Source organism: Calonectris borealis, chromosome 4 (assembly GCF_964195595.1).
Source record: "Calonectris borealis chromosome 4, bCalBor7.hap1.2, whole genome shotgun sequence".
Lineage (NCBI taxonomy): Eukaryota > Metazoa > Chordata > Aves > Procellariiformes > Procellariidae > Calonectris > Calonectris borealis.
The window spans coordinates 3,328,242-3,342,666 of record NC_134315.1 but is presented as its reverse complement, the minus strand read 5'-3'; the positions used below and the strand labels follow the sequence as shown (position 1 = coordinate 3,342,666).

General features: G+C 50.1%; 1 protein-coding gene across 1 annotated transcript in view; it reads right to left on the bottom strand.

Annotated features, from left to right (window-relative positions):
* Positions 1 to 602: 602 nt before the first annotated feature.
* LZTS3 (leucine zipper tumor suppressor family member 3) overlaps positions 603 to 14,425 on the bottom strand; it is a 46,848-nt gene continuing 33,025 nt past the window's right edge. Inside the window, exons 2-4 of the mRNA XM_075148405.1 lie at positions 7,565 to 8,053; positions 5,120 to 5,950; positions 603 to 2,175 (exon numbers count right to left, since the gene is read on the bottom strand). Of these exons, the coding sequence (XP_075004506.1) occupies positions 1,465 to 2,175; positions 5,120 to 5,950; positions 7,565 to 8,014 (1,992 nt within the window). The 5' untranslated portion in view covers positions 8,015 to 8,053 and the 3' untranslated portion in view covers positions 603 to 1,464. The remainder of the gene's footprint in view (positions 2,176 to 5,119; positions 5,951 to 7,564; positions 8,054 to 14,425) is intronic.

Genomic DNA, 14,425 nt, shown 5'->3' with positions numbered 1-14,425 from the left:
GATCACGGTAAAAAAGTGTCCGTGAAAGGGAGAGCCAGACCCACTTTGCCCACCTTCTAAAGCTGAATGCTGGTTTTTGATGCCTGCACCATTCTCAGTGACTGTGCATATAGGATTTGGTTATTATTCTGCCAGGGCATAAGCACTTGCGTGATCTGAAGCATTTTCCTTTCTTATGACTGCTTTCATGCTCAGAGTTAGTAGCTGAATATTTTCTTAAGCTGGGCCCGCGTTATCTCTGTTCCTGGAATATGTGATGCCGTGGGATCGCTATGGGTGCTCTTTGAAATGGCTGTACTGAAGGCTAACGCTCACCCCCTTGCAATCTAGCAGTAATGCTGATACGTGCTCCCTGCAACTCCTGAGCGAGGCTCGGATGCCATTTTTTAAGTAGACCCTGGACCAAGAGAGCGCACCAAAGCATCACTCCTTCGGGAATGGGGTAGCACAATTGCCCACTGTTGGGCAAACTGCTAAAGCTTCACTTTGCATAAACATCCCGCAGGTTTGGAGGCTTTCCCAAACCTTGATTCCATTGACTTTGGGAAGTAAGAGGGCTTTTGGGGAAGGAAACTATCTTGGATTTCCAAGTTTTTTTTCTTGCTGTAGCCAGCTTGAGTATATGGTAAGAATAGGGGGACCAAGGCAGAGGTGGGAGGGTGTTTCTGCTCCCAGGGTTGATCACAACCCAGGAGAGAAGTGGAATGGCAGAAAGAAACCACAACGAAATGAAAACGCAGCATATGTCAAGCTCTGCTGAGCCTCCAAAGACACTTCTGCTGGGCAATCATTCCTTGTTGTCTTATGTTACCAGGACAGCCTCATCCTGCTCATCAAGGGTGTCCTAACCTCTTGCAACCATGGTAGCTATGGGCTCGCAAGAGGGAGTCATCTGGTAGAGATATGTCTGGTTTCACTGAAATCAGTGGCCAACCTCCCACTGACTTCACTAAGACCACCGTCTAGACAGAATACTTGATGCAGAACAGTGAGTTTGCTCATGATCCCGAGAGCTTTGCTCCGTTAGCCAATGTGGCTAAAAATGCCCTGAAAAAAAACCTGCCACTTTGAACTGTTTTGCTGCACGTAAATGCTTGGAAAACCAAAGAAACCAAATACAACCCTCCAAAACAACCAACCGAAGAGGGGTGAATTGTAGGAGAGGGAATGGCAGCCTTTAGCGAAGTAACAGTCACGGCAGATTACAAAAGAGCCAATTGACCCTCACCAGCGGTACTAGGAAAAAACCAAAAGAGATGTTGCATTATCGATAGAAAAACAACGCACATCCACAGTTATTTTACCTACAGAGCACAGAAGTATAGAGTAAGGGTGACAGAGCTTGGTGTGAGCAGACTCACACCGCTCCTACGGTAGAGTATTATCCTTCGGAAGATCACTGGCTTGAGTAGGTAGTACATGCACAGCAATAAAAAAATTACGTTGTATTGTCTTGGTCCCACCTCAGATCTCGGTGGACTCTATTCGCTCGAGTCTGGAGGGGGTCCATGGTTTTTTCTCCTCGGTGTGCGGCGGGCTGGTGGCCTTCGTGTTCATCTCGTTCACCTTGTGCTCCAGGAGCTGGTTCTTCTGGTACATCTCCACATAGTTCAGTTGCAGCTGCTTCTGGTACTTGATGACTTTCTCCTTCTCTTCTTGCCACGTGCGCCGCTCCTCCTCGAAGTCCATCACCTGCTGCTCCCGCTGCTGCCGCTCCAGCTTCAGCTCTGTCTGGAGCCGCTCCACCTCCTTCCGCAGTGTGTTGACGCTGTCCTCGCTCTGCCTCTGCATCTTGGCTTCGTCGCTCTCGCAGGCCAGCGGGTCCCGCAGCTTCTCACCAAGGTCCCCACCAAAAGGCCCCGGCGGTCCCATGCTGGCAAGTGTCCGCTTCAGGCCGGAGACCTCAAGCTCACAGTGGTTCAGTTTTTCCCTCAACACCTGGACCTCACTCATCTTCCTCTGCAGTTCGCTCTCACAGATCTCCAGGTTGACGCTCTTGGAGCTGTAGGAGTCCTTCAGGGTAAGGATCTGTTCCTCCTTCTCCCGTAGGAAGTTCTTACCTTCCTTGAGCTGTGTCCGCAGTCCCACGATCTCGTTCAGCTTCTGGGAGACGTCCGCTTGGGAGTCCTTCAGCTGCTGCTTGAGCAGGGAGATCTCACCCGCCTTCTGGCACACCTGCGGGGAGAGCGTCCATGAGGTAGGAGGAAGGCAGTGAGGAGCCGCCACCGCTGCTTGTCCCCCATGCTGCCTGTGAAACGTTTGCGTGGCTGGAGGCTCAGGTAACGGAGGGGACAGCCAGTGACGCTGCTCAAGGACTGAGTTCCAGCCTTCACCAGGACCCAGACCATGCCAAAGACCTAGAGGTTGTCCCCACATTTGTGGGGGAGATTTGGTGTTTCTTCCTGACTTTCAGGGACCTGATGCTGTTCCCAGCTGGAGCTGAGCAAACAGCTAAGCTAAGTGCTGTGGTCCTCACTGGTGGTGAGCAGACACCAATGCTTCCCTCCCTGCATTCATCTTACTCACCTAACCACAAGCCTGCAGTGCTTGATCTCAAACCCTCTGCTCTCAGCAGGAGTTTTCCCACTGACCTCAGTGGGATCTGGACCTTGAATAAGCCTGAGACAGAAACATCTCAGACCCGCAGACCACCCGGGCTCTGCTGAGCACAGGGAGTGTAGGACAGGATGCAGAAGCAGTAGATACTACTTACTTGTCCTGTGACGCTTTCCCTCCCGAAGACTCCTGAAGAACCCAGTTGACTAAATTTTAGGGTTCACTTCACTGGGGACAGTCCAGGGACTGGTAGCTATTTAATTCTTTTGGGGCAGGGCATGAAGAGTGACAGCCCCTCTGCCAAAGATGAAGGAGAGATGCAACCCCCCCCCTTGCTGAAGTGGGACTACCATGCACTGTCCTTGGACACTGGAGTTTCAGGTTTCATCCTGACTGGCTCAAGTCTCACCCCTGTGGTAGGGAACACAAGCCCATGGAAATACCCTTGCTGCAGTGTGTATTTGCATTACGTAGGTGTCACCATTCAATATGACGCTCCTCTGCACCTGCGTACTCCACCAAAGGTGACAGTTGCGTGAATAGTTGTGGGTATTGGAAGTGAACCATAAAAATGACCAAATCCTTGTTTTCCCATGAACGCTGTGGTTTTCAGGGCTCTGCGCTGGCAGATCTGATCTGTCTGCTGTGGATGATTGCAGAGACAAACAGTCCCTACCTACGCTGGCAGAAGTCTGGGCTGGGGAGTGGCATCAAAGAACCATCAGTGATCAAAGAGTATAAGCATAATTAAAAATAGACTTGGTAGCCACCTCCAGACCAGGGTGTCCTGTCCTCCTGAAGCTCCTGTCTCTTGTCATACATTAAATGCTTGGCCTTTCATCCCTCCTGTGGTGCCTGCAAGGTCCCTTGCTGCTCTGCTCCAGTTGGGTCAATGCTCCTCAGACAAACTCTCCACTGCTTTCATTGCAACCTCCAAGTTTCTCTGCTATAGAGGACTTGCCTGGTGCATAATGTTGAGCAAGACCTTGAAGCTCAGCTATCGGGACAGTCCAGTGCTCACTACGAATGGCTGAAGAGCTAGGAGATGTACCCAGTAACTTCCTACTGGTAGCAACTTTCCCTGGAGCTGAGAGCCATGGTGGTTCCGCGTGGAGATTTAACTCTGTGAGTACCCACATCCACACCAGCACTCGTCTGCAGCAGATGCAGAACCGTATTGCGCTGGTTTAGCTGTAGTTAAAGTGGTGTAGTTACTGCCTAGCTAAAAAAACTGCGCAATTTACTGCAAGTGCTCTCCGTGGGCTAGCTCTTCCCAAAAGGCAGAGAAATACATGCTGAAGAACAGCTTGGATAGGAATCAACTTACAGATTCAAGTACTTAAATTTTGGCCTCTACTTGGGTGCTGTGGAGATCTAGGCAGTACAGTGCATGGAGCCTGGAGAGCAAGTCAACAAGTCAACAAGTGTAGGTGTCTACAAATTTTAGGTGTCTTGATCCATAAGCTGAGTCCCTATCTTTACATTGATACCACTGGGTTAGGTGTTGCAGACGGAACTATAGCAGTGAAGCAAATAATCAAAAGCCCATCTGCAGTTTTACTGGTGCAAAATCAGGGAACTTTCCAGACCTAACTTGTTGGAAGACACAAAAGACCAGGGCAGAGCAGCTGGCCGAAGGAGGCACCATGTGGGACAATGCAGCCTGCTTGTTCTGGGATGTAACTTGCAGAGATTTTACAGCAAGCCTCTAATAAGCTCTGCTGAACATCTGCAAATAGCACATTTCAGAGCCTAATTAATCCCAGCTTCATTGACTTTCCATCAGGATTAGCAGAATAGGGTCTTCTTGATTCTAGAGCTATGTTTTGCCTCCACACTCTTAATAAATTTAAAGTTTTTAGTCAGTCCATGGAAGGATTAAAATTCTTCACATGATCAAGCTGGAAAAAAAATATGTTAGCACTGGCTATACAAACAGACTTTGATAAAATGTTCTAAAAATAGAAACAGTAGAAAAAATATGTAAGACTCAAAAGGAGAACTAGAAAGAGGAATTTGCCTTTCAGCCTTTTAAGAGAGATAAACTTATTAGCAACTGAAAACAGTGTGTTACAATGGAAAGCACGAGGTAGACTTGGCTATCAGTATCATTCTTAGCTCACTTGCTTTATATCTTAAACAAAAAAAAAAGCAAATATTTGAAAAGCGGTTTCAAGGTTTGCCCCAGCGCAGATGTTAGAAAAATTTAATTAAAATAGACTTAAACCCAATTTTGGTAGGCACAAATACCTGTATGGAAAGAGCTATATTCACTGAAACTAGATTCAAATGTCACACGTTGGAGTGACCTGACTGTGAAGCCAAATTATTAACCAGCGCAGGAAGCGTGCACAAAAAAATTGTGCTCATTTTAGTTTAATTAAAAACTACAGGCTTGGGGCTCAGACAAATGAAGAGGTGACTGAAGTGTCATCTGTTACCTGGAGGCCACCAACCCGTAGCCATTGTCTGAGGGGTCCACTTAGGGCAAATGGGAGGTATTTTGGGTATCAGAGCCCTCAATGAAAACCTCACTCAAGGTCTGTTACAACAAGGCTCTTACCTCCCACTTGGTCTCTTCAATCTTTGGGAGAAACTCAGCCTGTTCCTTCTTGAAAGCCAAAAATTTCTTCTCCAGCTCCTCTCGTTGCTGGAGGAGTTGTCCCATATCATCTTGGAGTTTTTTTTTCTCTTGCTGGAGCTTGAAGATTTGGAGCTGCAAGGCCTGCTGAGCCCGCTGTGCCTTTTTGGAGACCTGTTGCAATTTGTTGGCATAGTTTTGCCTCAGGTCCTCCATTTCCCTCTCCCAGATCTTCTGCTTCTCCTCGAACACTTGGAAGATGGCTGCCTCGCTTTTGTCCAAGTTCCTTCGCATCTGGAGGACCTCCTGCTCCTTCTCCCACAGCCGATCTTCCAGGTCTTGGATGATGTCGTCCGTTGAAGGCGAGTGGAAAGGCATCGTTTCATTGAGATGGTTCAGTCTGTTGAACGAAGAGGTGCTCTTGCTCGAAGACCGCCCGCTATCTGAGGTAGATATCCCGTTGTATCCCGCGATGTTCTTGTCCACGTAAGTTGTACCGATGCGGTTGATGTGGCTCGTGGAGGCGCTCATTGGACCCACGTGCTGGCTGTAGCCTGTCCCGTACGTGGGCAGGCTCGTTAACGAGTTACGGCCTGAATCCGAAAGGCCCCCCACTTGGTTTGTAGTCCTGTTAAGGCTGCTCTTGTCGAGTCCACTTTTGGGTGCGGACGGGCTATTGCTGTTGGCATGGTTCAAGCTCTTTCTGTTCTCTGTCACCCCGTTGCTCTGCGGCGGGCAGAGGTTCTGCATGGAATGGAAGTTTTTAGGAACTACTGGTTTAAAGGCTGAGGGTCTAACTAAGGGCTCATTGCTCTGCAAAAGGAAAAAGGACCACGCATCAAACATAGCAGGAAGCTTGGTAACAACACACAAAAGAGAGACATCAGCACAGGCTGGGGCTGATGGAGCTAAAACATCTTGGGCTAGCTCCGTATTTCTCAGCCTTATTACACCCTGGGCCATTTGGGATTTAACATGAGGGACCTGTGGTCACTCGTAGGGCAACACTTTCTGTTTCCTTGCCCCAACTGGAAAAAAAAAAAATCTTGACTCACCCCAAATCTGTGTGATTTTTCCCTGGAATACTCCTTGGGTCCTCTTAGTGCTCTTTGCAAGAAGGAGGGCTGCCACCTGCCTACCAGACCTGATCAAAACAACTCTTTGATTTTGGCAGATTATATTTTGAAGGACTTCTAGCATTGAGGGTGCATTTCCCTTTTGCTGAAAACTGAATTGAACCCTTGGATTAGCAGCCGTTTTGCCCCAGGAGCACCTTGTTTCCCTCCTGCTGGCAGTCATCTCTCCCCTGTGTGGACATCATGTCCTGCTTATGCTTGGAGGAATAGGAGCTGTGACCCCAGCAGCGACACCGAGCGAGGAACGTGCTGAAGCCGTTCTTCATTTGAATGTTTGTGTTTCCTGCGGCCATAAGCAATGCTGGGGGGAGAGTGGACTGCAGCTGTAAAGGATTTGGAACGGATTTTAAAACCTTGCACATTCCTCGCCCCGTGAATGCACCTACAGAAACAAAATTTTCCTCAAAATGGGATTGAGTCTCCTCTACTGCAGGTTGGGTTGCAGGTGAAAATTAACCCAGAGGAAGTCACTTTTTGTATTAGCAAAGATGTTTTGAAAATGCCTTCCAGGAGAAACAGAATGAGCCCTGGTGAGGAGGCAAGGTTGGAGACCAAAATCATGGCGCCTGGCATGTGGGACTAAGATGGACTACAGCGGCCGGTGGATTAACAGCCCAGGAGAAAAGGCCACCAAATGCTGCAGAAATAATACCGCACGAGGCAGCGTCCCCAGGGCACAAATTATGGCAGTCACTGGAGCAGAGCAGCACGCTATCTAAAATACCTGGCCTGGGAGATGTTTGCTCCCCGAAGCCGATATGAGCCATGAGGACTGGGCTTGGATGGGTGATAACACGTACAAGGGTAGTTTTCAAGCCTTGTCACTTTGTCCCTCATAAGGGTCACGGATGCTCATAGCTGCTTTCAAGAACACCTTTTGGTGGCAGTGAGGAGATTGCCTATAAATGGCACAAAACATAAGAGTGGGACTCAGATGCTGGACCTACCAAAATGAGAGCCGACTCCAGCTCCCTCCCCATCATTCGGGGAGGTAGGCACAGCATCTCAGGTAGGTTGGAATAGCGGGTGGCTTAAATACAGGCTTAAATGAGCTGGAGACTTAGCTGTGGAAGACTTGTGATCCTGCTCTTGGGTTTCTCAAGAACTAACATCCCCCTTTGTTCAATCCCCTGAAAGTAATGAGAATTATATTATCTGTACATAAAAGTGATGCCATCTACATAATAAGAATTAGACTGTCAGGATTGCACTGTTGCCCAAGGCTTCCTGGTCTGTGTTTTTAGAGATGTGCCACGGTCATCACAGTGCTCCAGGAGGTGGGGATTCTCACCTGGTCTAGTTTGCCGGAGACTGGCAATATCTTTGGTGGGTTACTGGGCTCTCGGTATTGGGGAGGAGGCGGCATGTTCTTCTCGTTGTTGGTGGTCACGTTCCCACAGATGTCCATCTTCACCTTCTCACTCTTGCGCAGATCGCCATTGATGTAGAGGGAGTTGGAGACTTTCTCTGACCTGTATGTCTTCTCCTCGCCAGAGTAGCGGTTGGAGATCTCCCGCGTGGAGTACCCGTTGCGAGACCCCTCTGTCTGCCGGCCGCTGCTCTGTGTCCGGGTCCCCACGCTCTTCATGGCGAACTCTTGGTCGTTGGCGACTCCGCTGCCCACGCTCCCCATGGTGCTCTGGGAGGCGGGTTGGGATGGCTGGGGAGCAAAATCGTGGAAGTTCTCCGGGCTGGGGTAGGTTGGGTCACTAAGAATGGGCAGCGTCTCTAGCGTGGCCATGGCAGCGCAGAGGTGAGGTGGAGGCACAGGTCAGTGGCACTGGGAGAAGGAGGAAAAGGAAAGGACTGTTAAAGAGATGCCTTTTATCTACCATACTCCTTGCAGATCGGCGTCATGCAGGGATCAGCAAATCTCTGGGCTGGGTGATGCAAAGACAGAAGCTGTCATGTTTCAGTATATGGTATGGAGCAGACGATGGGGCTGTCCTCCTCTCCGTGACACCCAGCCCCACTTGGAGGAGCAAGCGTGCTGCTCTTAAGCCTCTTAGTCCAAGGGTTGGGTGCTCCCAGGGGAGGGGGTTGCGTGGGTTTTAGTGGGCACAGCTCTACAGCATCGGTTGGACACAACCATTTGCAGTTCCCAAACTTGATTTATTTATTTCTGTTACTTTTCCCAGATTTGAACAAGTTTGTGTGGCCATGGGGATGGACGGTTTCCAGCCCTGGTCTATCTGTAGGCTCATACACTATTGCTCCCTCCAGCCCATCCCTTAGGATTCAACAGGGCTTAAGCCACACACTTTCCATCTCTTCCTTGGGAGTGTTGTCCCATGGACTTGAGCTTTTAAAAAGATGCTTTTGTCCAAGTGTCATCCTCGATTTTGTTTTAAACCTTTATTCCCCTACTCCATTTTATTCTTACCTAGGCTGTGCCTTGGATTGGCCAAAACTAAGCCATGGGAAGTGGATAATGTGCAGATAATGGTTTTAAAAGTTGTCTTTGACCTGGTCAAAGACATTGGGACCAGTGCTCATGTGTCTGGATGCTCTTCCTCAGCTCCATCACCATCACAAACCCCAGTCCTGTGATTCCAGCTCTGACTTCATAGGCGCCCAAGCCAACTTACATCTGTGTTTTGGGGAAGTTTTCCAAATACTGGTTGCTGCATTGGTGCTGAATTTATTATCAGCTGAGGCAGTCAAGGCCCAGAGCTACTGGTGCTAAGACAGGTTTCACACGGGGACAATTTATAACTTCCTAAAAGGCCTTTTGAAAGTCCCTTCTGAAAGTCCCAGCTGAAAATCAAGGTGTTTCTGGATGGATCTGGTAATGGATCTGGTCTGCAGTGTCCCACTACCCCCCTGAGGGTGACAAAGCCTCTGCAGTCATGCCCCAGCATGGACCGGGTCTAGGAAAAAGAAAACAACATGGGTTTATTTCTCTCAACAGAATTTCTTTAGTTACAGAAACCCATGGGTTTTCCCTGAAGGGTGTACCCATAAAATATGAGCATTGGGGAAGCTGCTCCGTGTTGAACTGAGCTAGAGCAGAAGATGGAGATCTTGCAGTGACTGCATTCCCCATGATTCCCATTCCCTCTGCTGAGGTGTTAACTCGATTGTCTGTAATGCCATCAGCTCCACAAAGGTGTAAAATCTTATTTAAGGAAATAAAAAGACCCACAACGATTTTTTTTGGTTGCCTCATTATTTTGCTTGAATAATGGAGAATTTGAACTTGTACCAGCTACGGATCTTGTTACCTGAGGGAAGGGAGAAGATGCATTGCAAAGTTTGGGTGATTGCAGTGAATCCTGGGGTCTGTGTATTTGGGGAAAGACTCTTTCAGCTCAATTCAGTCACTGGTGCATGAGTCCACTGTCCTCCCAGTGCCACTCCAGAAAGGCTCAGGGCTGCTTGGAGTCCTGCCTCATATCTGTGCAGATGTCTCTGGTGTACCTTCAGACTAGGCACAGCTGAACCAAGCCTGGAGGAGCAGGGTCAGTGGCACGTGGACAGCTGTAGACACTTAGCTGACCAGTGGCCACCCAACCCTACTGGGTTCATTGGCTTGGTCCCCATGGGCCAGAAAGGCTGCTTTTATTTTTTTGTCCCAGGAGCCCTCAGTTCCAGGTTTCCCAGGATAAACCATCCTGGCAGCGTGGGGACTAAAGCAGGATTTAGGGGCAGTGGGAGGTGCAGGTTCCCCCTGGATAAAAGAGGGATAACAAAAGTGATGCCCTGTGGAGACAGGTTTAGTGATGGGGGGGCTCAGGCTGGGCCAGCAGGTAGGGAAGATGGAGAAAATCCCCATTTCAGTGGTGGTTTCCCTCTTCTTGGGGTAGGGATGTTAAATCAGCCCTCCCCAAGTAAAGCAGGAGAGCTGGGTGTATTTCCCTGGAGAGCTAGCTTAAGATCTAGAGCTCGGCTCCGATGTGGTGTCTCACGGGGTCTTGTTATTTGCACTAATCATAGAAACATAAAATCATTAAGGTTGGAAAAGACCTCTAGGATCATCAAGTCCAACCATCAACCCAACACCACCATGCCCACTACACCATGTCCCTAAGCGCCACATCTACGTCTTTTAAATACCTCCAGGGATGGTGACTCCACCGCTTCCCTGGGCAGCCTGTTCCAAGGCTTGACAACCCTTTCGGTGAAGACATTTTTCCTAATGTTCAATCTAAACCTCCCTTGGCACAACTTGAGGCCATTTCCTCTCGTCCTGTCGCTGTTACTTGGCAGAAGAGACCAACCCCCACCTCGCTACAACCTCCTTTCAGGTAGTTGTAGAGCGCGATGAGGTCTCCCCTCAGCCTCCTCTTCTCCAGGCTGAACACCCCCAGTTCCCTCAGCCGCTTCTCATCAGACTTGTGCTCCAGGCCCTTCACCAGCTTCGTTGCCCTCCTCTGGACACGCTCCAGCACCTCCATGTCCTTCTTGGAGTGAGGGGCCCAGAACTGAACACAGGATTCGAGGTGTGGCCTCACCAGTGCCCAGTACAGGGGCACGATCACCTCCCTGCTCCTGCTGGCCACACCAGTTCTGATACAGGCCAGGATGCCGTTGGCCTTCTTGGCCACCTGGGCACACTGCCGGCTCATGTTCAGCCGCTGTCAACCAGCACCCCCAGGTCCTTTTCCTCTGGGCAGCTTTCCAGCCACTCTTCCCCAAGCCTGTAGCGTTGCATGGGGTTGTTGTGACCCAAGTGCAGGACCCGGCACTTGGCCTTGTTGAACCTCATACATTGGCCTCAGCCCATCGATCCAGCCTGTCCAGGTCCCTCTGCAGAGCCTTCCCACCCTCCAGCAGATCAACACTCCCGCCCAGCTTGGTGTCATCTGCAAACTGACTGAGGGAGCACTCGATCCCCTCGTCCAGATCATTGATAAAGATATTGAACAGGACCGGCCCCAGTACTGAGCCCTGGGGAACACCGCTCGTGACCGGCCGCCAACTGGGTTTAACTCCGTTCACCACAGCTCTCTGGGCTCGGCCGTCCAGCCAGTTTTTTTACCCAGCGAAGAGTGCTCCTGTCTGAGCCGTGAGCCCCCAGCTTCTCCAGGAGAATGCTGTGGGAGACAGTGTCAAAGGCTTTACTCCACTCCAACAGATGGAGTTCAGCTGTCTCACAGGGGGAGAAGGATTCTCGCTCATGGGTTGGCGGGGCTCATCAAGAGAGCTTTAAACTAGGTTTGAAGAGGAAGGGGATAAAACCAGGCTCACTAGAGATGAGCCGAGGGGTGGCATGCCAATGTTGGGGGCGAAATCGATAGCCCAGCTCAAGTGCATCTACATCAGTGCACGCAGGAGGAGAAATCCAGGTTACCTTTTCCTCACTGGGTAAATTCCACAGTGACATTTGCACATTTACATTGACTTTCTAAGGGCAGGATGAGGTCACCGGAAAGTTTGATCCTTCCAAAGAAAAAAAAGCCAAAACAACAACAAGCAGGGAAGACAAACATCCTTAGCCTGGTGAGACCCACAGCCTGGGCAGAGTCGTGGCAATGCCCTCCAGGACACCTCGGAAGAAGGTGTCTGCTCAGCCCCATGGCATCTCCATCGATGGTTTCCACTGGCAGAGTATCGCAGCCTTTCTCTGCCCTTGGGGACCCAAGCCCTCTGAGATGTTGAGTGGGCATTCCCACTCAGTGCCAGCAACCCAAAAGCAGGGGAGGCTTCAGCTGCCTTGTCGAGATGTGGGGTCAAAGCTGCATCAGAGAGCCAGACTCTGAAAATGGATCTTTTTCCACATTTTTCTTTTTCTTTTAATTGGGAATCATCCAAGAAAATATTCTTTAAAAAAATGGTTATTAGCTTATGTTTACTGTAAATGCGGGATCTGATAAACAGAGCATACGGACAAGCATTACAGTTATGTTATTAAGGAGATTCCAGAAGTGCCAACAGGTCCCTGACGGTACAGCTTTATTTGCCAAAAAGGGCCATTTTTTCAAGAACAACAGCTCTCGCTTTTGTACCATCTGGCCAGCTCCGGTTCCCAGTCAGGTTTTACCCGGGACGTTCCTTAGGTGATCTGTGAAATCAAGCTTTGAGCACAGCGAGGCAAGAAATAATGCTGCCAGACTCCGGCACAGAGCTGGAAGGTCTTTTTTTCTCCTTCCAGGTTTGGAGGAATGCGTGATTAAAAACTTCCTCAGGACATTTCTCCTCCTTAAATCTCATAACTGCCTCCCTCCCATGGGAGCACGAACAAAAATTGGGTTTACGGGTGATTCCCAATGAGAGAAACAAGGATGCTGAGCCTCGTGGTCCATGAACACAGGGAAGCCAAACTGGCTCGCCTTTACCAGCATTTCACTCCCCAGTCTGTCCTTTAGAAGGAAAGAGAAGCCATCTCTGAACATGGCTGGGCTTGGAAGAGACCCCCGAGCCACAGCAGAGGGGTGAAAGTGGCTTCCCCTGCCCCGTGGTGGTGTGGAGAGGCTGCAGACAGGCGGAAAACCAAAGCAGGAGTTTCAAGCAACCTGCCAGTCACTGCCCTTTCCAGATGTTTTATTCTTCCGGATGTTACATCCCATCTGCAGTGGTGAGGAGGCACCAGGACCACCTCGCTCTTCATCCTCACCAGGCTCTCAAGAAGACACCAGGTCCATTCCACCTCCCAAGAAAGACCAGCTCTACCCGAATCACTCCTGAGTGACATCCGTCCGTCCATCCATCACAGCAGCCACCACCTCCGAGGGCTGACACTCAGCCCTTGCCGAGCTCTGCCCTCACCCCGGTTCCCCAGAGCCCCATGGTTACAGCAGGAACCCAAGTGAAGGGACTTTCTGCAGACACCAAGGAGAAGAGAACCTTTCCAGAACAAACGCTGAACTAATTTCCCATTTCCCAGCATTACTGTGTTAATAAAAGCTGTAAAGGGTTTCTTCGTCTGCCTGGACCAATTCAAAGCACCCTTCCTGGTAGGCATCTCCACTCCAGCATCTTACCTAGGAAGGGTGTCGTGTCTCATCGGTACAGCCAGCCTCCTCTCTGGCCGGGGACACCGGGACTTCACGCAATGGTGCAGCTCCCCACCATCTCCGTGTTGCACAACCTCCCTGTCCCATCCAACTGCGGTGGCCTCTTGGCCTTTCCCCCGGCAGCCCTGCCTTGGAGACAGCAATATTTTTATGCCTGATGCAGAAAATCTGGGGTGAAATTTCCTTTTCCCCAGCGGTGGTGGGTAAAGTCTTCACAGCCACCTCTTACCATGGTTTCCTACCATGCCTGCAGCTCCCGGGGACCCCTAGGTGCTATTGTAAATATAATAATCCATAAAATAACTTCACACTTGCTTTACCCAAGGTAGACGGAAGAAAAATTGCTTTCAGATAAGCAGCTGAATGGTTAACTAAGCCTAGATTATGAAGGCCTGGCTCCGTTTCTGCCTGAGTAGGTTAATTGTTAACACGCTGGTAACAAAGGCCTTTGGGAGACATACCTGGGCACCGTGCCATGCGAGAAGGAAATCAATCACTGGTCTCGGGCAGGGAGAGCTCGGCCGAAAGCACGGCTGTGCCTTGGCACGCTCACCGTCCCAGGTATGTGGTCCTGGCAAGACGGGCAGCAAAGGCATCTGAAGGTCAAAAATTCCCCCCCACACCCTGCCAATTGTGGTGACAGGTGTGCCCGTGACCTTCAATCATCGGGTTTGTTTACGTCTGTTTTAATGAGCATGCAATTACCGACACAATGAAAACATGCTTTTTTTTTTTTTTTTTGGGGGGGGGGAAGGACCTGCACCTGCGCTGTGTTTAGGGCTCTGGTGGTTCTCCAGCGGTGCCAGGGAGCTGGTACGGCTGGAGGAAAAAAGTCATCACGTCCTGGGGTGGTGGAGCAGGTTAGAAACGGTGTAAAAGGGGTGAAAACAAATTTGTTGTGGGCCTTTCAGCTTCCTCCAGAAGGATATATGGAGAGGGAAGGGAAGGCCAGTAATGGGTTAGCAGTGAGGAGACAGCAGACCCCGTAGGGAGTAAACCCACCTGTGTCTGGAGAAGCATTAACAAGCCCTGGAGAAAAGCCACCACTGAAACCCAAGACCTGCAATCAGGCTGAGCCAATAAGTCCTTGGAGGTGTTTGAGTCTGGGTCTCAGCAACGCTACCGGCACCTCAAGGGTTGTTGCTTGGGTTAGTGTGGACACCCTGTGTTCCCATGAGACAGCTCCAGCAGTGATG